This window comes from Pelodiscus sinensis, chromosome 1 (genome assembly GCF_052426305.1).
Source record: "Pelodiscus sinensis isolate ZL-2025 chromosome 1, ASM5242630v1, whole genome shotgun sequence".
NCBI classification, from domain to species: domain Eukaryota; kingdom Metazoa; phylum Chordata; order Testudines; family Trionychidae; genus Pelodiscus; species Pelodiscus sinensis.
This window is the reverse complement of record NC_143052.1, coordinates 162069174-162095205: the sequence shown is the minus strand read 5'-3', so window position 1 is coordinate 162095205 and position 26032 is coordinate 162069174. Positions and strand designations below refer to the sequence as shown.

At 43.3% G+C, this 26032-nt stretch overlaps 1 protein-coding gene and 1 long non-coding RNA gene across 3 annotated transcripts in view; one reads left to right on the top strand and one right to left on the bottom strand.

The window, feature by feature from the left end:
* BTLA (B and T lymphocyte associated) overlaps positions 1-6279 on the top strand; it is a 29061-nt gene extending 22782 nt beyond the window's left edge. For both annotated transcript variants that reach the window (XM_075908675.2, XM_075908670.2), the window contains exon 6: positions 430-6279. In XM_075908675.2, coding sequence (XP_075764790.2) covers positions 430-771 — 342 coding nt within the window. In that variant the 3' untranslated portion in view covers positions 772-6279. The remainder of the gene's footprint in view (positions 1-429) is intronic.
* Positions 1-26032, bottom strand: part of LOC142819906 (uncharacterized) — a 97782-nt gene that overhangs the window by 44441 nt on the left and 27309 nt on the right. The window lies entirely within an intron of this gene.

Sequence of the window (26032 nt, the reverse complement as noted above, 5' to 3'; positions counted from 1 at the left end):
ATGTAAGATGAAAGGATGAATGAAGAAGTGACAAATAAGGAGATGGGTGATATGCAGGGAGGGCCATGGAACAAGTAAGTTAGGAGAGTAGTTCTCCTACAACCCTCTCTCCATGTGATATCACCCTGAAACTGATGAGCTCACATGGAGAGAGTGTAGGAGGAGGAAAAGAAGGGAGACAGGAAAGAGTTTGGGAAGGGCAGTAAAGGTAGAAAAAGACTAAAGATATAGTATACTCCAGGAAACTGGCTGTCCACCTCTGCTCCAATATTTATCCATAATTGTAATGCAATTTTGTAGTGGAAGATCCCACCTGAATGAAATCTTAAGCTGTATCTCTGTCATGTCTCTCATGCATGCTTTGCCCAGACTACACATATCTAATACACATTTCCACACAGAGCTGAACACCCTTCTGTTCTCTTGCAGGTCCACAGGGTTACAGGTTCTCAATGCCACACCGACAGGCTCCCACCCACCCCCTGTGAAGAATCTGCACTTTACTATTGCTCCATGGCTAGCCAGCACCAGCCAGCGAATGACAGCACCATTTATGATAAGCATATCCCACACTGGAACAGTAGCAGGGCCGCAGCAGGCACCACCTGCGAGAGTACTACTGTTGGTCCCTACCAGCCCTCGCCGGAGAGCCATGATGTCCTTGTTTATGCTTCACTAAACCATTCTGCTATGATAGAAAAGCTCCCGAAAAAGGAGCCGGATGTGAAAATCGAACTTACAGAATATGCCACAATTTGTGTGAAGAAATAGGTCCACGTGGGGGGAATTCTGAATTATTTTTGTTGAAGAAAAAGATTTGAAGATTCCGCTTGAAGAACATATTTAAACATAAGACTTATGCCCCACTGGGAGGTGTTCTGTGAATATGAAGAATATATCAATCTACTACTCATCAAAAAGAAAGCTGATTTTTTTTTTACTACTAGTTTGTCACTCTCAACCAGCAGCCTATCCCTTCAGTAAGGGTCGAGTTATCTAGATAGTAGGAACAAAATTTAAAAAGATCATATTTGCAGTGATGGACAAGTAAATAACCTCATAGATCCTGCCATCTGCCGTCTCTTTCAAAATCTTATTGGAAACATTATTTCCCAATTTTTAATACCAAATGATTTCCTTCCTTCTCTGATTTCACATTTAACTGTACTGTTTGTTTATGTAGAGAACCTGAGATATAACTGTATAAAAAACCAAGATGCATTGTGCTGCTGAGGTGATAGGCAATCAGGAAAAAGGGCTAAAGGTATATCTACACAGCAAAGAGAAATTCTTGGCTGGCATGTGTCAGCTGACAGGCTGTAGGGCAGTTTCGTTGTTGTGTATATTTCCAGGCTCTGGTAATGGCTGAGCTCTGGGACCCTCCTATTTTGCAGGGATCTAGAGTCCAGAGTCCAGCCCAAACTCAGAATTCTACATAGCAAAGAAACAAGCCCTATAGCCTGAGTCAGCTGTGCAGACATACCCTGAGTATCAGTTTATTTATTTGCTATAAACTTTTCATTTGTAAACAGGCTGATTTTTAATTTATTCACTTTTCATAATTATTTGATGAACAGTTTATGTGGTCAAATTTGAGTATACAGATTGTTCACAAATTTTTCCTTTTATGTATTTAATACTAGAAGATTTAACCAGCGCTGCTCAGATTCTTAACGCGAGCTTTTTTTGTTTTTGTTCTTTGGGGTTTTTTTGTTTTGTTTTTTGATTTTAAAAGAAACTGAAAATGTACATTCTTCATTTAAAACATTACTCTGGGGTGAGGGGATGAGGGGCTCAGTATGCAGACCACCCTGGGAAGAGAGGACGATCCCAGCCCTCTCACTGCAGCAGCTTGGGGCCAGGTGAGAAGCACCTCTCCATGGCCACTGTAGCTCCATTGGGCACAGCCCAAGGAGGGGTGCATGCATGTTCCCTGGCTGGGACAAGTTCAGGTTCATCTACACCCTGTGTTCCCCAGAGAGATTAAGGAATGCAGCAAACTGTGCACTTTCCCCTCACTCCCTAACAAAGGGGAACAGCCTGCAATGTTCCTGTATAAATCAAGGGGGGGGAGAGGAGCTTTTAGTCCCCTTAACCTCACTATAGAGAACCTGGGGATAGCTCAGTCCCCTTTCACCTATCTGGTGTGTCTGTCTATTTTCTATGCAGTTTTATGAGAAGCAATCGCATTTCAAACACATCCCATTATCCTGGCACAGCCAAGCCCTTGCTTTAAGGTAATGATAAGAGGAAGCTGTGTGCCAAATTTGCTGGACCTAATGCTTAGGGGGAGTTCTTGAACAGAGAGACACACATTCTCTGAATATATAGTAGACTAGAAGACTTACTTGGCATAACCCAGGTCCTTAAGAGCAGGAGGCTGGTAGTGTGCAGGGCAGCGGGTTAGGAGGCTGGAGATGTGGAGGAGCGTGGGGAGGGGGGGGATGAGGAAGGGCTCAGGACAGGGGGTCCCAGCTGATGGAGCTTTCTCTCCCCTCCTCTGTCTGTGGGGTCTTTTGTCTCCCCCCAGCTCCCTGGGTGCTGCAGCCAACGGTCAAGGGGGAAAGGGTTTGGAGCAGCAGTGGAGGTGCATGTTGCCTACCGGTCTGGTAGCAGGTAAGATGGTAGAGTCCCAGCCCTGCCAGCCCCTCTCTTTGTGGTGCAGCTGCCTGCAGTGGTCTCTCTGCAGGATGGCTCTCTCCTGTAGGCTTGCTGTCCCTAGTGGACACACTCAGTATCTTGTTCCTCTTCTATGTGCCCTTTCTCCCCCCCCACCCCCCATGTTAAGGAAAACAGTCCCATTCCCAGCATTTCTTGGCACTACCAAAACCTGGCCTTACTTTAATTTAGGAGAAGATGAAGTTGCATACCAAATGTGATGGTCCTAGCTCTTACTATTTAGAGGGAGTTCTTGAACAAACACTCACAGATGGATAAAAGCACCTTTCTAAAACATATAGCTAGATTTTCCATCCTGCAATTCTGATTGGTTATTTAAGTCACATGATTCTGCTCTAATTCACCAAGCAAAGGATGGAAAGTTTTTAAAGTGGGTAACAATGAATTCTGAGCAACAAAATGTCTTACTCAAGCTTCATCAACTTTTATTGGCAAGTCAGTGTGGGTAACTGTACAAAGCTTTTCCTCAAACACTTGCACAGACAAAAAGCCAATCATGTCAAACTTTGCGAATACAAAGGGGATAGCCAACTGCAATTTTAAAATTGAAACTATGTTTGCAACATTGGTTTAAAAATTGGTTTAATTGGTTTAATGCTACTTGATCAGTTCTAGTTCAGATACTTTGCATCTGGTGCTTCAAAAAAATGTACTCAGGAGGAAAATTACTCAGAACAATATTTGTATCAATAGTTTAGTGCTGCAACAATAAAAGTCTTCTAACTTGGTTACAATTCAGACCACAATTCAAAAGGAAGGATGTACTACATCTGCAGTGCAAGAATAACACACGAGATAATTTGTACTCAAGTTAATGGAAAAGATAAATGCTTGTATCTTACTGCTGTACTATGCCAACCAGCATCGCAGAGATTAACAGGTTCTTGATCATTCTTTTCCATTGCTAATAAAGAATATTTATTATTCTTATGGTTCATTTAAGTTCTGTGTTAATTCCACCTGCTTGAGCTAAATCTTCTGTACCAATGCTAACAAAGCTCTCACTAGTAGGATGTGCCCACAAAAGTTCATGATACCATCAACATTTTTTGCTAGTCTCTAAGGTGCTGCAGGATCATTCATTGCTTTTTAAGTTTTTACTGAAGTCAAGGGTAGTTTAGCTTGCACAAAGATTGCAACACAAACACAAGCCATAGATCACAAATGGAAACAGTTCGCCAGGGTTAGCCCCGGTAGCCTGCTGCCACTATATTAGCTTGTACCTCTACAGGTATCAGTGACTGCAGCTCCTGCTGGCTGCGGGTTGCCATTCCTGGCCAATGGGAGCTGCGGGAAGCAGTGCAGACCGGGACACCACTTCTTGCAGCTCCCATGGTCTGGGAAAGGTGATCCACGCCAACAGGAGATGCAATTGCCTATACCTGTGGAGGTTCAGGTATAAATAGCAGCGGCTTGTCAGGGGTTAATCCTGGTGAACCAGATCTGGCCTGTGGGCCGGTATTTGCCCATCCCTGCCATCGATCATTGCTCTCCTGTGTTAAAACAGAGGTGAGCAATCACGCAAAGTTAATTTATTTTCCCCAAGGATTTTATTTTAAATATTCTTTTTTTTATTTTGAGCCAAAGTCTGCTCTGACTAAACAAAATCTATTTTACCCTGGATGCAAGGCCACTGAATTCAGTGGACTATCATGGAAGAAGGTTCACGCAGTATCAGGTGGTGGCTGGCATATGAGAGTCTCAAAGACATCTGGTATTCAGGTCATGAAAATAAAATGCTTTACAAGAGCTACAAGTAACTATAGTGACCAGGCAGCAAATGTGGAAAACTGGGACTAGGGTCAGGAAGGGAGTTAGGGAGGTGCCTATATAAGACAATGGATGGAATAGTGGGACTGTGTTTATAAAATTGAGGCATCTAGCCACCCTGCTAGTAACTATCACAGGAGGCATCATTACATGCTTCTCTGAAGTGAGTTCTGCCATGATCATCTCGGGGTGGATGTGAATTAACTGCCATTACATTCACAGGCAGATGTGTGACTGGGAGTTGTAGGTTTGTGTGCTCCCTGCAGACTCAGGTTTGATTTGGAAAGTTAGATTTCTGCAGATAAACAGGAAGTGTCTTACCACCAAATGTGCTAGCTGCAAGCAATAGTAAAAGGAGCAGGCATGCACTTACAATGGGTTCTGTTTTTAACAGAAGACCAGACATCCTGAAGAAGTGAAACAAAGACCTGAGAGTATTTACCATTTAAGATGAAAATAATCTGTGCAGGTAAAATGCTCTCTGCTCAGCCTTCAGGGACCTTTCTTCTGGAAAAGACTGGAACTGATTTCATTTTCTCTTCATCCTGTGTATCTTGGCAACATGGTTCATAATCCATAACTAGAAGGACTAGTCCATTCTCTGGTTCAGGAATTAATATATTCTGTTCGAACACATGCCCATAATACGGTGATTTATTTGAGAATTCAATCAATTATTTTTAGGACTCATTTGAGAGCATCCGAGATGGAAGTACTTACGTTTTTAAGGTTATGGCTACACCACAATTAAATATATGTGTGACTTGCGCACGACAGGCAACTCATACTCACGAGGTTCAGGTTACGAAGTTATAAAACTGCAGTGTAAACAGCAGGGAATTTTGGGACCACAGAAGGGGGTGGGTGAAGGACCCCAGAGCCTGAATGTCTACACTTCAATTTTATAGCCCTGCAGGCCAAGCCAGACAAGCCTGAGTCAGATGAGTTTAATTGCACCTTAAATTACAGGCACAGCACCAGCAATGCTAATGCAAGCTTCTTCCAATGTGTCTGATCCAAGTCCTTCAACATGGACTTGGGCCAGATGGTAATTTATGAACTTGTCAAAATATGGAAAAATCAAAAAGATTACAGACCATGTCTTCTTAGCATTCATCTTACACAGCTACTGTAGCACATTAAAGTAGGAAAAAAGAACCTAGGATCCATTCCATACCTGACCGGCCTTCCTAAAATACAATGTGCGGCAGTATTGCATATATCAGAAAGACAAAGGTAGGTGAGGTAGTAGCTATTATTGGGCCAACTTTTGTTAGCGAGACACAAAACCAGCTTCTCAGCTTACATTACACAAAGTCCAAACCTGAAAATCTCTGTCTAGCTATAAAACTTGTCTCTCTCTCTCCAACACAAGTTTATCTAATAAAAAATATTACCGTACCCGCATTGTCTCTGACATCCTGGCTACAACAACACTGCAAACTGCTTATATTATGCATTCTTCTTCTTGAACTTCCTGGGTACTAGCAAGGTTTGCAACACACACGCGACATAGATTGTGTATTCAGACAAACCCAGAAACACACATACAGAGATGTATTTTCCCCCTCTATTACAGCCATTAAGGCCTATGGAAGTTATAGTGAAGTCTATGGAGTTGAGCATGTGTCAGTTAGTTCAGTCCTGCTCATCACTTTTCATGACAGTCCATAGACCTGATTTGTACAAGAAGAACTTGTAGTTACAGTATAAGTGAAAACAGATCATCCTGGGAACATCTAGCATGGTATGCCACCTTTTAGGTGGCTTATGTACTATGCAGCAAATGAGCTTTTAGGACAGGGAGTAAACCACATATGCCACCTCTTAGCATTTCATTTTCCCTGTTCCAACCCAATCAAAAACTTTTTTACTGAGAAAAAAATACTCTCCATAGTGAGGTACATACCGGTGTGTGGATTTGCAAACCCAAAGGTTTGTCAGACCTAGGACTGTTTCAAGTGAACGTGAACCACAAGTTCCCTTTTCTCCTTGCCAAGTCAAGTTGTTCCTCAATGAAGCAGTTCTCTGAGGGAGCAGCAAGCTCTGTCTCTCCATCAACCTGAGCTGCAATAGTCTCTCTCCCCCTCATTATAGCCTACCTACAACACAGAGCAGGCATGAGGCCAAAAGTGATAGCCAGAGATGCCTGCATAGCAGAGTTTGCAATTCCTCAAGAGGAAGCAGCGTCTCAAACTCATAAACCTTTTGTCAGATCAACCACACTGGACTAGGATTCCCACAGCCAAGTTGTGCCATTATGGGCACAGCATAGTCACACACAAGTGAAAGACACATTAAATATTCTTACTGGAAGGTTGCAACAAGCCTACTTTATGGCTATGTCTACACTCGCGGCTTCTTGTGCGAGTAATATGCAAATGAGGCTACGCGTGGAATATCGCCGAGCCTCATTTGCATACCTAATGAGCCACCATTTTTTTCAGAAGAGGTTCTCGCGCAAGAAGGAGCGTCTACACTGCCCCTTCTTGTGCAAGAAAAACCCTCTTGCGCAATGCCGTTACACCTATTACTTTACAGGAAGAACGGCATTGCGCAAGAGGGTTTTTCTTGTGCAAGAAGGGGCATCTACACTGCCCCTTCTTGTGCAAGAGCCTCTTCTGAAAATAATAGTGGCTCATTAGGTATGCAAATGAGGCTCAGCGATATTCCATGCTTAGCCTCATTTGCATATTACTCATGCAAGAAGTGTAGACATAGGATTCTGAATTCTAAGAAATAGGCTAATACAAGAACCCCAAAACAGAGAGAGATAAAGCAGGCTGCTCCCTGAGATGCACATCTCACCCAGCTTGCTCTAGGCTAGGTTTCAGTAGACCGATATTGATCACATGCTTTCCTAAAGAGCCTCTAACCTGCAAGTAGGACCCAGACACCTGTAATCCTTAAAATTTTCAATCCACTCCAGGCATGTCAGAGTGAGCGGAGGGCCATGAAGAGAGGGAAACAAAAGATGCCAGAGGGCTGGGCAACCAGGCTCCTGCCTGGGCTTTGTGGCCCTTACTGCACCCACACTGCTATCTAGCCCATTTCCCTAGCCCCAGTTATCAGCTAGCTTCAAAGTTCTGTGCATCTCCACACTCATCAAAAGATTTTCCGCCGTGAACAGCATAGTGTGACCGACTGCTGGCTAAGCTAGAGCTCTGCTACTGCAGCCTGGCTGAAAAGGCCAGTTACAGCCAGCTGAGTAAGCCCCACCCTGAAGGGCTAATGGAAGCAGTTGTGTGTCTCATTAGCCAGAGGGCTAGATTAGGCAGCCAGAGGGGAAGTAGAGAGGGGGGAGCCAGAGAGTGGCTGAGTGTGCGCGCCCCAGTCAGAAGATGATAGCTGAGTTAGATGCTGTGAAAACCAAGCTCTGTAAATAGAAGGTAGTGGGAAGTTGGGGGGGGGGACGACATCAAAGTTGTTGCCAAAAAAACCCCCAAAACAGTTGTTGCCAAAAAAAAACCCAAAACACACACACACCGAAAAAAGAGTCACGACCCCTTTAAATCCCCACACACTCCCTCCGCCCTCGCCAGACGTGGCAGGGGAAGAATGTCCCAAGCGGCCTTCCGTCCGAGAAAAACAGAAAATACCAGACATTTTACATGTCCGGTATTTTCTGTTTTTTTTTTTTTTTTAAAGCAGACACATGCTGCAAATACCGGGCTGTCCGGTCCAATACCAGACACCTGGCAACCCTAAAGAGAGGAGAAGGGGTGGAGAACCAGAGAACTGGCTGCATATTAGAGTTGTGTACAATGAGGTCCAGGGACTGCAATTAGCTCCACTGGTCTGCCCAACTCCTCACTTCTATTTCCCACACCCCTTACTCGCTTGGATTCCATTAGTCAAATCTCCAGTCTCTGCCCCACTGGTCCCCTACTCTGTTGACAATGTTAAATGGAAATAGGAACAGCGAGGGAGATAGTGAGTGAGCATAGGGAGGAGGGTCTTGAAGAGTTTAGAGGGGCACGGGTGGGAATGTGCCAGGGGATGTGGGGAGGGTGTGCAAGACACTATAGTGGCGGTAAGACTTCAGGGGAGGGAAGAAGGAGTGAGCAGAAGGGGCCATAGGGAAGACTCTCTGAGATAGGGATACAAGAATATAGAGGGCAGCAAGGTGGACTATCAAGAACAAGCAGAAAAACAGGTGGGAAAGGCCACAGAATTGGGTCAGGGCTTGCAGGTTGAAAAGGTCCCTTTATTGATTTTTAAATAGCAGCAAAATTCATCCACAAAAACATGACATTAATTTAGTGTTAAGTTTGCTCAAGTGCAATTCTTACCAATACACTAATCAAAGAAAAATAAAAATTAAGGATAGCTCTGGCTAAGGCAACATTCACAACCCCACCAACTTCAATTTACCTTTGTTACTCTAACGCCAGAACACCTAAAACCTCAGCTCTATCAACTGCACAACAAGCTCCCTTTTCAGTTTCATCACACGGACAGCCACAATTTAAACTCTCAGTTCCTCACGGCTGCATGTAAACTCTGAACTCTGGCCTCAGACTTTTCTCCATCAACAAACATGACACTGAAGATGTACTCAGAAGATCTCTCACACCGGTATTCTGACTGCACATTTGAGCATGACTACAAAGACGTGGATGTGTACACTGAGTGCAGTTATATGTTAACATTAAAATAGTTTGTTGTAGGGCAGAGTGTCTGGATATTATGACATGTGACTTTTAGTTGTATTAGCAGGGGCTGGTATGCGAGTTAACGTTGCCTTAAATGTGGCCTTTATGTTTCATACTTGCACTGATAGGAAATAGAATTAAGTCTGATCAAGTGTACGTTAATGGTGCAAGATATACGAAATAAAAGTAAGCTTACCTAAGAGTTTTGAGTTCTGTTATTAGATATTTCTCATCAACCCAATGATATGTTTGGCTGCTTTTCACATTGCTTTATATGCGTATTATGCTTCAGCTAGTTTTTAAGTCATATGACCGTAAGAGGAATAATCTTTGCACGCTAGACTGTGAAGTGTCAGAGCAACCCATATACAGTGTGGTTGCACTTGACATTCTTTTAACCAAGCTGAAAACTTGTGCTGTTTTCTTTGCAGCAACTTTTGCTTGTTTTTACTGCTATGGGTTTTTTTTTCCAGAAACATTAACTTTACATCTGACAGTGAAGCTCAGATAAATTTCCATATCACTGCTGTTACAAAAAAAGAAAGAGACAGATACCTTGAGGAAAACACTGCAGCAGAACATATACATCATTGGTATATGTAAAAGGAACATTAAGATTCTGTGGCCAGCAACTAACTGCAGCAAAGGAACACTCTCACATCCCAGCTGCACTCTGCTTAGGAAGGCTGTGGTCTAGTGCCCCGAGAATAATATTTGTAGCCAATAACTTCCAAATTCCAGTCCATGTTGGATTGAGTCTTCTTGCGGCTTTCAGCAAGTAACTTAGTCTTAGATCCTCAAAAGTAATTAGGTGTCTAACTCACATTGCTCTTGAAAGCTGAGTTAGAAACCTAAAAGCTTTTTCAAGGTGTGGGTCTTAGTTTGAGTTTTCCCAGCTGGAAATGTAGATACTACTACTTGCTGTGCATTACCTGCCTCCCAGCAGAGAAAGTACTTTGTTATTAGAACTCTCATTACTTGTACAGCATTTTGTCCACAAAGCCAGCCCCACTGGACAGACATTTTCTGAGCCAGGCCTGGGATTTTACAAAGTTCAGTCTGCGTTCATTAAAGACCAGACTCTCAGCTAATGTACTGGAGTGGATCTCCATTCAAGCCAACGGAGCTAGTTTATCTATGCCAATACTGACATGACTCCAGATTGACACCTCTATTGACAAATACCCTTTAAACTGAGTACAGTATCATTTCCCACAGATTGGTATTTGTGTTCTGAGTAATTCAAGTGGCTCATTTCCTTCCTTCCTTGCAGCTCCCATCTGGTGCTCTGGGACTGGAATATTGTCTCTCTCTTTTTCTGATAAGTCTTCACTGCAGAGTTAGTGGGGGTGTTGCCACAAACGGCCCCTTCCATCCATACAGAAAACCTCTAAATAGAGCTTGAGGGTGCTTGAAGCCTGCACTAGCAGTCCATGGCTCAGCTCAGGTTTTGCTTTAACTCAGATTGGCACCCCACCTACTTTGCCCAATAGACTAATCAAGCTCAGGTACTGTTAGTCCTACTGGATTATCCCATATTTCCACCTGGATTGTACTTTCTTGTGTAGTGTCTCCTCTGTCCTGCACTGTAAGTCATCTATGGTGGGTCATCATTTTAATCCCACATATGCCTGCTCTAGTTCTGCTATACTTCCACAGCACTTATTACTGAGGTGCCATTCAATAAATCCTCCTCCAACGCTGCCTATCAGCTAGACATTGACACCAGCCTGCTGGAAAAGCTGTGATGTGATTTTATTAAGACCCATAACTTGAGGAAATGGACTCGCAAGGTCATTTTTATGTTCAGTGAACAAGAAAGAGAGAGAAGCCAAGCAGTCCGATGTCCTACAAATTACATTGTGCTTTGCAGGTACAATTCCTTAACATTTTCATTTACAGTTTTTGCTGCCAAATGCTGTTGAACAACATTAATGAACATCTCCATCTGGAAATTAGTCACATGAAGCATTGTGACCTTGTCACTCTCCCAGACAGCAGCTTCATGCTAGTCAGGAGACAGTCAGGCTATCCTGCTAGTGAATTCAAGCAGGAACCAGTTGAATGCACTCCCAAGAGTGATAGATATCTCACCAGAAACCATGCCACTACAGGCTAGTACAGAACCACTGTGGACGCAGTCACACAGGTCTGGCATGGTTAGGGATTTTCAGTGGAGATGTTCTGCCCTGGCTAACTCTGTAGGGAAGGCAAACCCTTCGAGATGGGATTTGTTGGCCTTCAGACTATGCTACAAGGCTTGTCTATTTAATATGATTTTTAATGGATGATTAAAACAGGGTCATTTTTATTTTATTAATGGCAATGTATATCTCTTTAATATCTGTTAATTAATACAGCAAGTCAGCTGTCCTGGAGATTTATCTTCAGTAAAGATATTTAAATAAATCTGCTTTAGGCCCTAAAGCCATTTGGAGATGTACTTTCAATACATGTTCAGTGCCTGCCTTGGTCCAGGTGCTGCTCATTGCTCTCAGTGGTTGTTGTCTGGATGAAGTGACTGAGTTTAGCAAAGCCATGAGCTTTCTTGAGGAAGCCAGATTTCATCATGACAGCCTCAGCCATGCAAGGACAGCGACGCGTGAAGTCACTTTATGTAACTGTGGTTTTGGTGATACTATCTAGCCTCAGCCCAAGACCTCATAAAGCACATGCAATGGTCTGTTATCTAATGTGGCTGTAAAATCCTTGATGTCATCTGTCACTTCCTCTTCTCTAGACAGGCCATACTTTCACAAATGCAGTAATGATAGACTTCCTTAATGCACCCCATCACCTTCTCACCTTTAGCCCATCACTAAGAATGGTTACACCCACAGCTTCTCAAGTAATTGACAGATGGGTGGTTTAATTTTAGAAAACTACTGGTACATAGTAGAATGAAGGCTGAACAGAATGGTTTCCACCTCACCCTCTGCCCTCAGTCTCCTTATAGCTCTAAAGCTTTAAATCTGAGCATAAAGAAAAGCTGAGTCACAAGTGTTAACATACTCCAACACCCCCATTTATGAGAGAGACAGTGGAGAGCCACACTCCACACCCTCAACCTCACAAACCCAGCGACACTGGGAGCCTCACTGTCAAGACATTGACAACCACCTGCTGCTCTCTAACTGTTCCTCATAGTGAGGAACAACAGTTATTGAATGAAGCCTCTGCTGGAATGAAGATTACCACAGAGCTGGATTAATCCGTAGAGGAGCATTTTAACTTCCCAGGACATTCAGTAATGGATTTGAAAGTAGCCTTCCTTCCACAAATAATTAACTACTTGATTACAAAGGGAAATAGGGGAACTTCTGTTCATTTGCAAATTCAATAAAGATTTGAACTGAATAAAGATTTAAACTAGTTAATGCATTACAAAGGCAATTTTCCCTCTCTTGATATTCATATCCACCATCAGCTGCTGTGAAAGAGCCACATCCATCCAGACTTGATTAACCTCATTAACATTTGACAAGTAACTTCTTTCTTTTGTTGTACTTATATGAGTACATATATATATACACACAATCACGCCTGCTTTTCTAATTTCCACTTCAATTCATCTGATGAAGTGGGTTTTACCCATGAAAGCTTGTGCCCTAATACATCTGTTAGTCTGAGTCTTCTTGTGCAAGAAGCTTTCTGCAGAAGAGATCTTCCACAAAAACGTCTTGCACAAGAGCACTTCCACACTGCAAAAGTGCATCAAAAAAGCAATGTGCTTTTGTGCAAGAGCATGTCTAGACTGCATGGATGCTCTCTCGAAAGGAAACTCTGATTGCTATTTACAGAATGGCCACCAGGGCATCTGTGCTTTTTCTGATTGCCTCTTTTTGCGCAAAAAACCCCCATGTTACCAGTCTCCACACACCTTTTTGCGCAAGAGCTCTTGAGCAAAAAGGAGTTGTTATTCCTCGTAGAATGAGGAATATCTATTGCATAAAAACCCCTCCGTTCTTTCAATTTTCTTTGTGCAAAAATGCGCTTGGAGTGTGGACACTCCATGAGTTTTTGCAGAAAAACTGCCATTTTCCCACAAAAACTCTGTAGTGTAGACATAGCCTAAGGTGCCACAGGACTCCTTGTTTTTTCTGATAAAGAGAGAGAGAGAGAAATTAAATTCCATGTGGGATGAGGGGCTTGATTCAGTACTCTCTTTCAGATGAATATTTCTGCTGGATCTGCAATCTGGAGGGCTCTCACGGCTATCAATCCTGCATCTTTTGCCAGCATAAAATTCACCAAAAATCTCCCCCAACACACCAACCCTGCCCCCCCACCTTTAATAATAAATAATAATATAAACATAGGCATTATGAAATGACTCTTTACCCCTGTACCATATGCATCAGTCTTGGACCTGACTCAGCCAGTAACACCTGCTTTAAAGAGTGTTGGGAAGAGGAACTGCTACCATCACCCAAAACCCCCTATTGCCCACACAGTGAAACGTAATCACATTCTTTTATTTCAGGAAAAAGCTGTAAGTATATCCGTCCGTTGCCTTATAGAGAAGTTGCAGGGGATATACGAACACGTAAATTACTGGCATAACTTAATTCCTTGGTCTCTCCCCAACCTGAGTTTAGACAATGCAGCATCTCTTGTTTCTGAATTGCACTCACACTGTGTTTGAACAAACTCCATGGAAACTACCAATTTTTAAGTAGAAACAAATCATCTCAGCACTGCTGGAAACTTGCCTGCATTCACAGACGCCTCTGAAAACTTGACCCTATTTTTGGATTTGTAGCCTGTGTGGGCCTGACACATAGTAGTAATTATATAGGCTTTGTGTTACAGACTTTGTTTTATGTGTGTAAGGGGACTGTTAGCCCCTTACTAAAACTCTGTGGGAGTTTTTGGTTCGCCAGCTCCCAGTATCAAAAGAGGAAGGGTCCATGAGAAATCAGGGCCCTGAGACTGACAGACCCCAGAGACAATGGAAAGCAGCCAACACTCCAGCTCAGCCTGATTGACAGGTTGGACAGGTCAGTGAGGAAAGTAGGAGGCCAGGCCCCATCCTCCCTGTGAGCTGGGATTTTTCTGGGTCTCTCTGAGCAAGGAGAGAGCTGAGAGACAGCTAAGAGGAACAAGCCGTGCTGAGGGGCAGTTTTTCAGCAACAGAGCCAGGCACACACAGTCCAAGGAGCGCAGACCCTGTGTTGAGCAGCAGACTGGCAGTGCTCAGAGAGCCAAAAGGGACAGAGAAGCAACGCAAGGAGCTGGAGACTGGCAAAGCAGCACAGCCTGCAGCTGGGTGTGGTGAGCAGCTGGGACCAGCAAAGTGCGGGGAGAGGCTCTGGGCAGGGAGATGTCACCAGCCAAGAGGCCCAGCAGGCCAGACTGGGAGAGGGGTCTGGCCACTTAGAGCCTGAGGCTGTGTGGTCACTGCCAGAGCAAGTGTGTCCAGCCTGCAGCCCCCCTGCAGCACATCCAGGGCCTCTAAGAGGCCTATAAGGAAGAGACTGTGAACTGTCCTTACACTCTGCAGACTGCTGTTTTGACGTCCCGGTGCTACAGAGCAGGACTGTGTGTTCTCATTTAACCATTCTCATTTTCTCTTATTCTTTTCTCTTTAATCAGTTGATGTTTAATAAATTATATTTGCTTTGAACCTTATGAAATGATCACTGGGCCAAGAAAGCATCCAGTGTGAAGAGAGCACCTCGGAGTGGGGACACCCTAACTCCTGCCCCTAGTGACTACAAGGTCGGGGATTAAATCCCAGGAAACCTGGGCCCAGCCTTGTTGGGGTTTCGAGGACTCTGCTAGTCCGGAGAGTGGAGGGGGAGCCCTCAGGATCAGGGAGGCCGTGGGGTAAAGGAGCAGGGACTCAGATCCTTTCGCTGGTCCATTTCTCCGGGGTGGTATAGAAGCCAGGAAAGTTCCCCACAATAGTGGGACCATTCCCCCGCTTACATGTGGTTATACAGAGTTTGTTCCATACGCTTTGTTTTAGAGCAGCAGCTAGGTATTAACATATATTTTGTATTAGGTATGATAAGCTAGTAAGAAATATTTTTTTTTAACTTTGTAAGTCTATAAGAAATCCTGCCTGTTCCCTTTGTAAGAGAAATTGCTTTCTCTGAAATGAAATGTCCTTTGTGTAAGTGAGGAATGTGTGAAGACTCCAGCACCAGATGATTAGAATGGCGAACAAGGAATTGGGAAGTCAAGCCTCCATCAAATTCAGGATGACCAAAGAAGGGCAGAATTGATTACTGTGAAGCAAAAGGTATGCATCTGTGAATGAGATCTGTGACCAAGATAAACCAGCTAAAGTCACTCCTGGAATCTGATGGAGAATGACAATGGAAGAAGCCTTGAGGTAAACACCAACCAACAATTAGATGACTGCAGCATGACACTGCAAAACCCAGAGACTAAAGTTGAGACTTAAAACCATACTCTCAGCAGTCACTTGATAATGAGTAGGATGCCTTCCTGCCACCCTCCTATTTGTGGATCCATATATGGCTGACCAGCCCGATTCTGGAGCTATAGGGGCAGGCGCTGGTGGCTATTGGAGGGACATAGGGGAGTTTTTGCCATTATTTTCTCCTTCTCCAGATCTCCTCATCTGTGCTGCGGTGAGACCTCTCAAATTGTGCCATCCCCTCACAGATTACTGCTCTCCTCTGAGGATGGTCCTGGGCAAGGTTCTTCCAAGTGTATACACCGATGCCACACACCTTTGTCATGCTTGCTTGCAACATGTCCTTAAATCACTTTCTCTGGCCTCCAGCACTCCTCAGTCCTTCCTTCAGCTCGGAAAACAGAATCTGTTTTGGGGGGTGCTGATCAGGCATACAGACCGCATGATCAATCCAGCGAAGTTATTGGTAATGTTGATAGCTTCAATGCTGGTCATGTTTGGCTCTTGCAGGATGCAAGTGTTTGCGCGCCTGTCCTCTCAAGAGTTATTTAGGATTCTCCTGAAGCAGCATCGATGATATTGTTCAAGTGCCTTCAGATGATGCTTATATGTTGTCCAGGTTTCACATGCGTACAGCAGTGTTGGAACAACCACTGCACGGTAAACAAGGAGCTTTGCTCTTGCCACTGATGTCCCAGTTCTCAAAGACCCTTCATCTCAGGTGGGAAAAAACAGAACTTGCGCAGCTCAGGCGATGCTGGATTTCTGCATCAATGTCAATTTTGGTGGAGAGATGACTTCCAAGATATGGGAAATGCTCATTTCCCAACAGTTCTCCACTGACTTTCATAGATGGTGCATGAGATTGTCCTGGCGGCGAGGGTTGATGGAGCACCTTGGTCTTTGTGATGTTCAGTGTAAGGCTGAGATTCTCATACACTTCAGCAAAGGTGCTTCAGATGGTCTGAAGAGCTACAGGGGATAAAGCAGCGACCATATTGTCATCCGCGTACTGAAGCTCCATGATCGAAGTTGTGGCAGTCTTCTTTTGGCCTTCAGTCTCCTGAGGCTGAAAAGCTTCCCATTAGTTCTGTAGATAATCTTCATGCCATCTAGAAGCTTTCCATCAATGAGACAGGGGTTCATGGCAATGAAGATGCAGAACAGTACTGGGACAATGACGCAGGCTTGTTTGACTCCCATTTTGACCTCAAAGGGGTTGTTTTGGGATCCGTTGTTACTCAGCACTGTGGCAGTCATATTGTCATGAAGCAGCCTCAGGATGCTCATACATTTTTTAGGGGCAACCGATCTTTGAGAGGATGGTACACAAGGTGCTACAATTGATTGAATCAAATGTCTTGGTCAGGTTAATGAAACTCATGTATACGCTTGATTTTGTTCGCAACATTTTTCTTGCAATTGCTGAGCAGTGAAAATCATGTCCACTGCTCCTTGGAATAGTCGGAAGCCACACTGGGATTCTAGAAGAATTTCTTCTGAGAATGCCAGGAGTCGATTGGCAAGGATTTGAGCTAAACTTTTCCATGCCATTGCCAGGAGGGAGATGCCGCGATAGTTTCCACAGTCTGATTTGTCACCCTTCTTGAAGAGACTGACGATCAGTGTGTGTCTGAATCTGTGCAGTATCTACTCCCTATTCCAGATCTTGAGAATCAGGAAATAGAGTTTTTTGTGGAGCTCTGGCCCACCTTCTTTGAAGGCTTCGGTGGGATTCCATCTAGTCCAGTTTCCTTGTTTCTCTTCATTGTTTTAATGGCAGCTTGGACCTCATTCAGATTAGGAGGTACTGCAATATCATCCCTAGGTGGTTGCTGAGGGATTCGGTCAAGGGATTCTGGGACTATGGTGGAAGGGCGGTTCAGGAGCTCATAAAAGTGCTCCTTCCAGTGAAAACAATGGTTTCATTGTCTTTCAAGAGTTGGGTACCATCCTTTGATCTCAGGGGATTAATTCTATGGTTTCTTGGTCCATAAGCAGCTTTGGTGACATTGAAAAAACCTCTTGTATCGTTGATTTCTGCGAGATGCTGGAGCTTTTGTGCCTTCTCAATCCACCATTGATTTTTCAGAGTCCTTTTTTTGCACTGGACTTCTGCCTTGGCCTTGGCATGCGCTTCTCTCTTCATTCTGCAGTTGATGTCACTTGACCTGAAAGTTGCCAGGACCTGAAAGTTTTCCTTTTTAACCCGATCAGACATTCAGTTTCCACTTCATTCTCATCAAACCAGTCCTGATGCTTCCTTCAATTGACACCAGTATTCTTCCATGTCTTCAGGGTGTACTGTTGGCAGCTTCCTTTGGAGCGCTATCTGGAAGTGACTTTGTCCAGTGGGGTCCTTCAAACCTTGTACGTTGATCTTTCTTTGGATCAGTTTCTTCTTCTGAGTTCTCTGTTTGGTGACAATCCTAACTACCATCGTGGATCGGGTAAGGCAGTGATCGGTCCAGCAGTCATCAGTACTAGTCAATGCATGCATGAGAAGTACACCATGCCAATCCTGAGAGTGGGAGATGACATAACCTATAAGGTGCCAGTGCTTCAATAGAGAATGTTTCCATGAGGTCTTAAATTTGTTCTTCTGGCAGAAGAGGGTGTTCTTGATGACAAGCTTGTGTTCCAAGCATTTCATAAGGAGGATCACTCCATTGGAGTTTCTATTGCCAATTCCTTCTTTTCCAATGGTGGTCTGCCTGAGGTCTGTGCCTCTTCTGACCCTGGCATCGAAGTCTCCCTAAAGAATAGTTTAGTCTTCTTTGGGGATGTCTTTCAAGACTATGTCCAATTGGGTGTAAAACTTCTCCTTCATATCGTCTTCAGCGTCTAAAGATGGTGCATAAGCACTCACGACATTTGCCTGTTGATTTTTGTCAAGCTCAAACGGAGAGTCAGGAGACACTCATTGATGCCAATAGGGACTTCAGATAGGATATTTGTCAGTTCATTCTTGACAGCAAATCCTATTCTATGAATTAATTTTTCTTCCTTTGGGGTTCCTTTCTAGAAAAAGTTGTACCCTCTGTCTTCTCTTCTTAGCTATCTTTCTTCTGGTCTACGCTTTTCTGCCATGGCAGCTATGTCGATGTTAAATTGTCAGAGCTCGCAGGAGATAACTGTCGTGCATCTTTCAGGTTGTCCACTTTCTGGATTGTCCATTAAAGTCCGAATATTCCATGTTCCAAAATTTAACCTTTGAATTTGACTACATGGAGGTGAACCCACTGGACAAAGTAATCCAGTCGGGGGGCTGAGGTGGACTATATTTAGGGCACTTTTTCTATCCCCCCCCCATATGGGGTGAGCAGAGTAGATCCTAAATAGGGATGCCCAGTCATAGATGCAGCTGCCGGATCATTCTACCACCTCAGTCCTTAAAATGGAATGACTGATACACAAATCCACCACCTATGTGCTGGTCCATGACTAAAAGCTTCCAGATTTCACAATTCTGCTCCCATCACAATTCGCCAGTCACTGTAGGCCTGAAGTTTAGGAGAGTAGTGCATAGGAAGACACTTGTGTCTGATTTCTTTTAACGTGGGGGGACTTTTACACTGCAGCCACCACATGATCCTTGATGGATAGAAAGCCTGGGTCCAATGGTATGAAATCCACAATGATTGGGAGTCTCCTGTCTGCTACAGCCTTCATCCACTTTCACAACTGTTGTAGCATAATCCTTGCTATCCTCTGACTATTCTGCCTTTGAGGACTTTTAGGATCGTTCTTCATCTGGTCCCTCCCCCTTGACCTTGCGCCATGGGTAACCCTACTGGGAGTACAAGACTCCCTACGGCATCGCTCTCAGGTTCATTGGAACGTGCAAGCCCACTCACTACTACTAGGTGACAATCCGAAGAGTGAGATTTGTAACCAAAGAAGTGGGGTGCATAGCCATAAAGCTCTGTGTTAGTCCTGTGAAGACAACTGTGGACCATAAGACCACAGCTAACAGAACCTGGCTCCTTCCTCATGCCCAGCCTAGTTGGCTACTAGGTTGGCACAAGCACCAATAAGACTGGAAACTATGACACAAGCTGCAGGCCTTGTGCATGTGAATAAGGGCTATATTTTCAATAAATGTGGTTTATTGCCTTTTCCTCCTGAAAAAGATCCTGTGTGCTTCTTATGAGTATAACATTTTGGGTGGAGAACCCAGGCAACAAGTAGCTCAATTCAAATGCATAGCTACTGTTGGGCTGCTAAGTCAACAAGTGCACTTCTGAGCCACACATACAGACATGCCACCATGCAGCTTAGGTTCCTTGATATACCAGGGAGCACATCTAGGGCTAATCTAGACTACAGGGAATGGTTGAAAGAAGATATGGAAATTCCCCAGGAATTTGCATATCTTCTTTCAATTGCAATTTTGAAAGCAGAGCTTTCGAAAGTGAAAGTAATTAAGACACGGCTTTTTCGGAGAACCCCTCCCTTTGTCAAAAAGCCGTGTAAACCTCCTCTTTCGAAAGTGCTATCAGAAGAAGATATGCAAATTCCCATGGAATTTTCATATCTTCTTTCAACTGTTCCCCAATGAGCCCCTACTCTACACAACACAAAGACACGTACTGGCTGAATAATATACCTCAATTGCACTTATTGCAGTGCTCACTCTTTCTCCCCTCAACTGCCAAGGCTACTCATTGAATTGGTTGGAGGCATGATCAGAGGGAAACAGGCTCTGTTCTCTCCCAAGCCAGCTAGAGAAAAAGGAAATTATCTTCATAAGAGAACTCATAAGTAAAGTTATCTTACCTGAGCATCCCTTCATAGAGACAAAGGGAGACAATAGGGAGGACAGCCTCTAATCTATCAGAACAACTTGCTGCTAAGCCAGCAAATCCCATTTCCACCCTCTGCACACTACTTCCAATCTATGTGTTGGAGAGTGAGGGTGTGTCTACACTGCACCATTATTTTGAGGTAACTAGCGTTATTTTGAAATAACAATGTGAGCATCTACACAGCCATTTCATTATTTGGAAATAATTTTGAAATAATGGACTTATTCCGAAATCTGTAAACCTTTCTACGAGGAATAATGCCTAATCCAAAATAGTTATTTCTAAATAAGGCACGTGTAGATGCTCCACTGCTGGTATTTCAAAATAGCCCCTCACCAGGGCCATTCTAAGTTATTCCTCCCCAAAGCCTCCTGGGGCTGCAAATTAAGATAGCACATCTACATTAAGGAAGCCTGCCTCAGACTAATTTTGAGGCTTCCCTGCAGTGTAGATGTGCTATTTTGAAATAAGCTATTTCAGAATAACTATTCCGGAATAGCTTATTTCAAAATAGCTGTGCAGTGTAGATGTCCTCTAAGAGGCTTGCTTGTTATTTCAGTTAGAGGAAGTTAGGTTGACAGCTAGTAGATATTACAGCATCATCTCCTCTCTAAAGAGTAAGACCCTACACAAGTCAAATTAATACCACATCAGCACTAAGGCCTCAAATTATGAGAGACTTCCACTTATTCCCTGTCTGAGAAATATAATCATTTGAATGATATATCAAATATATATTTATATATAATTAATATAAAACATGGATTTTATGTGAAGTATCAGATATAGTAGTAAAATAGGGGAATTGATCGAATCTAGGATTATAAGTACATTTTTATTAAGGGATGTCAACTGTAAGGTAAAATATCATTGGGTAAAATACTGTAAATGGCTTACCTAGTGCACAATCCTGTTAGAAAAGAAAGAGGAAACATTCATAGTGATTTATTTTACATTAAATGAAGAATAACGCTAATCTCCTGTACTGAAAGAGTTGGTGCGTAGAAGGAGCTGAAACCAAATACTGTGACCACTTAGTGGAATATTGTAAAAAGAAATGTAACTAACTGTTTGGTAAATAGGAGACCCAGCTCAACCATACATACCAAGGACAACAGAAATGGAATGTTTATATAGCTTCCTGGTCTGTTATAGAACAACAGTTCTTGAAGTGACTTTTCATTCTATAATGGACTGTTAAAAAAAGTTTCAAGAGACTCAAAGAATATGGAGGAACTTGGTATAAATTATATGAACTTTAAACTGGACATTTCAGAAGCAAGCAGAATTGATGGAGAAACTGTAAACTTGAGCAAGCACAGCTATCAGGAAGGCTGAAGGATGCACAGCAAAGGGGCCCATGCAAAGTGACTTTGCAGAGGTAAGTTGTTAACCACAGCAAAGGAGCTTGCAGTCAAGGTGTCTCAAGATGGGTGGGCCTAACTTGATTTATACAAAATGACATAACAGGATGCCTTACACAAAGAGAAAATTCGAGTCCCAGTGGCAACAATTTAAAATTTGATGTCTCGTTCCCTGACCTGACTCAATGGTGAGACAGCATGGCTCTCATCTTGGTTGGCCATCGAGCAACACTGGAATCGATAACTAACTGGCACAAGTGAGGCCCTGCTCTTAGGGATTCAGTCAAAAATCCAAACAGAAACTACCTGCCCAAGATAATAAGTGAACATAAGTGTTATTTTCTGTTGTGGCTGTGTGTTTGGATTCTGAAAACTTGAATGGTTAAATCATCTTGTTTTCTAGTTTACATTACTCAAAATCATACTCCAATGCTATTTTTTTCTGGTTAAATTAGTTGTTACTGCTAAGAATATTTAGTAAAACTCTATAAAACTAAATTCAGCTCTTTAGTCCATTTCTTTGGTTAAATAATTAAAATGTTTAAAACTCTAAGAAATGTGGTACAGGAAATAATATTTAAGTAGCTGCTGAACTAAGGTTTCTTTAATACCCTATCTGTCTTACAACAGTGTGTTACATATCACTTCTCTCTTTGCTCCCAGACACAGGTATCTTTTGATGGCTGGTTAGATGAGTGGGGGGTATTTCCATTTCCCTGCATGTGCACTCATCTGCTGATATTGCTGGTTACTCTACTTTCCTTTGATTTACATTCAATTTTTTCAGAATAGTCACACACACAGTTTTTATTACAAACCACAACCGACTCAGTATCCTTCATGATTAAGGAGAGGAGCACCAGAATTGTAGACCAAGTTCTTTTCTTTTCCTTGAGTTCAGAAATTTTGGGTGTCTTGAAGTGGGAACTCAAGCCCACTATTTATTTAGGAACGATCCCAGAGTGTAATAGGAGATTTTACCCATCATTGTATACCAAGTATTTCCCCAGTAGAGACAAAGGCAGAGTGAGATGCCAAGAGGCTGGTTGAGCTGAAAATACTTAAGTTGAGACAAAAGACATGAATCATTACCTGATACACTTATTAGCTTGGGTGCCAGGAAAGATGCTAACAGATGGGTTTTGCCCACAAAAGCTCATGATACCATCTACGGCTACGGCTACATTGGCATCCCTTTCCGGAAAAGGGATGCTAATGAGACGGGTCGCAATTGCAAATCCACGGGGGATTTAAATATCCCCACGGCATTTGCATTTACATGGCTTCCGCTTTTTTCCGGCTTGGGGATAAGCTGGAGAAAAGCGCCAGCCTACTTTCAAGTAGGAATAAGAGATCCTCCGGAAAAGGGCTTATTTTCCAGAGAATCACGTCTAGACTGGCGCTTTTCTCCGGCTTATCCCCAAGCCGGAAAAAAGCGGCAGCCATGTAAATGCAAATGCCACGGGGGATATTTAAATCCCCCGCGGATTTGCAATTTCGACCCGTCTCATTAGCATCCCTTTTCCGGAAAGGGATGCCAATGTAGACACAGCCTACATGTTTCGTTAGTGCTTAAGGTGCTACTAGACTATTTGTTGTTTTTTAAGTTTTTCAAGTTACAGACTAACTTGGCTACCCCTCTGAAGTTATTCAGTCATAAGAGAAAAACAGTAAGTTGCAGCATTTATCCCGTCTTAGCAGTTTTTTCCGAAGCATATTTCATCCTTGTTAAATTCTATTTCCTATGTTTCATAACACTTGCTTTATTTAAATCCTGTTGTACAATCACTAGTGGACAATCACTTGAGACATTCTCGAGAGAAGGAAACTAAAGCAACACTAGAAAGGGTGAAGTGGAGAAAGAAATACCAACTTGAGCACTTAAAGGCAAGAGCCAAAAGGGGTGGGACCACACACAGTAGACCTCGGGTAACAATAAGCAAAGGATTATTATTTTCTCACTGAAGTTACATGTTGTGTGTGGTGGATTTTGACTAATTCTAAAGTGAAAGGTTGTGTTTCCTCTTGTGCCCAACAGGTGGCAGGAAAGCACATAGATTCAGAGCTCAGGACTAAGTTCTAGCTTATTTTTATATTAAGCGCCATGCTCCTGCTAAGGAATTCATGCTCAGACTTTGACACCTGCACAGGGGTTTGGTGAATTCAGGTTGCACTTTGCAAAAGGGCCTGGACCTATTCGTAGCAGTAAAGTCTAAAATTAAAGCTAAGTCATAATGACTCCATAGGCTTATTTATTGGAAACCACTGACAAGTTCCCCTTTCTGTGATACTTTAAGGGAGTTTTTATTTTAAAAGCATTTCATCTTTTGGTGTATTACTGCACTATGGGGTAATACCCATGAATACATAGAGAAAGAGGAATGGTTTTCAACAGTTCTTTAGAAAAAGAAAAGGATGTTGGGAGTTTGTGCCACATCTAGCCATGCAATAAGATGGAAATTCCGTAAGTATGGTGTTTCACTTATAGGGAGTTGTTTCTGAGTTTGGGGGACAGGGGAATTTAGGACCAATAAGAGCTCAGATACTAGGAAGTTTAAACAACTGCTTTCTTTGAGTTATATGAAAAGTCGCACTTGTCAACCTTCCCCACTCTTTTGTCCTGCCGAGCTGGGTGTTTAGAGAGAAGCTCACATTAAATGTGCACAAACCAAAATTAAATGGATCAATACAACCAGCACTATTCAAATGCTGCAAAGATAGCATCTCCTCCCCCTATAAGAAAAAAAGAAGCCTGTAGTTTGCATTTGAGTTGCTTTTATTGGTTTACAGAAATCTCCACATATAGCACACACAGTTAATTCTGCCAAGAGTGTTTAGTGCAAAAATATTCTCTCGTCTTCTGAATTTTGAAGTGGATTTAAAGTTGGTGAAAGGTGCCACCTTAGCCGACTCAGACTGAATAATCCTCTTTGTCCACACAAGAGGTACAGCATAGACAGAAGCACTGCAAATCTCCTCACACAGCCAAGTCCCAGTATGCCTCATTCCTGACCTATGGGAACCCTTTTCCAATAGTTCCAGTCTACTCTACAGCCTGTTCTATTTTGGCCCTCTGTGGCAAGAAGAATTTAGGGTTGGAGGGTCCATGGCAACTACTAACCTATGAGAATAATGGATATATTTTGGATAGGTCAGGTGATAGCTCTCAGACAGCAATAACCTACTTATCTACAGATACGACCATATTCAAAACCCATTATTTCTATACTTGAGATTTTACCTTCCATTCAGTGATTGCCAGTTAGCTAGAGGTAGTTAATGTATTTGTGAAGGCTGGTGTGCATACTCCTCAAATGTTTGTAAAACCCTAGTGGAGACAAGACACCGGTAATTTCTACTGCAGTAGCTAGGTGAAGTGAATACTATAACCCCTACCCATGGTTGAGCTTGCCTGCCTACATCATGAAGATGACTACTGTGACTTATATCCACTGAGATTTTAGGGAGAGGGAGCCCATGAGCATTGGTTATATTGCTGTAAACATATGCTTTTGGCAGGGAAGGCACAACCTTAAGGCTAGTCTACACTTAAAAAGATCATTAGGATTAACGTTTGATGTTGTAGCAACCTGCAGAGGACTTGAAGGGAGGTGCAGGGGTTGCAGGAGGGAGGAGTATGCAGACGGTACCAGGAAGCCAGACTGTATACACAGGGCTGGAACACTAGTGAACATCGCAGAATCTCTGTAAATAGTTCTGTTAATAAAAAAGCCACTTTAATGTTACAAGCATACAGTGGGGGTGTTTGTCCTGTGGGAATCCCCTACACAATTCAGTTTGAGGGCCCCTTCCTAGCACTACGAGGAAGATAGCGTGTAATGGGGGAGCTGACAGCAGAAAATCCCTCCCTCCCAGAGCCTCGCCTATCCCTGATACTCAGCTCTGTCTCTGCCTCAGGGCTCACCCCAGACTTTCAGCAGCTCCAGTCCATGCACCCTCTACCCAGGCTGCCCACTTGGAAGCTCAGAAGATGGGATTACCATGAAGGCAAAGGGGCTGCCTGGCAAGAGAGCACAGGGACTGCAGCTGATGGCAAGGAACTTCTGTTTGGCCCTCTGAGCACCAGCTGTTCCTTCCTGCTCCCCACTGTGAGGTCTGTGGCTAAGGCGTGTCTCAGCCTGGGAATGCTAGGCTGAGACCTGGCAGGGAAGAACAGGTTCTAAAGCCACCAGAAGCGCAAGGTGGATCTGGAGAGAGCAGTAGCCCTCACAGTAGAACCCCCAAGCACGGGGGAGATTGAACAACTGATACACAGTGGCCATACCCTCAGGGCCAAATCTGGTTTTCAGGAGACTCCTTTGCTGCCTTAAAGACCCTCGTGTTTGTTTGGATTGTAGGTGCCTCATG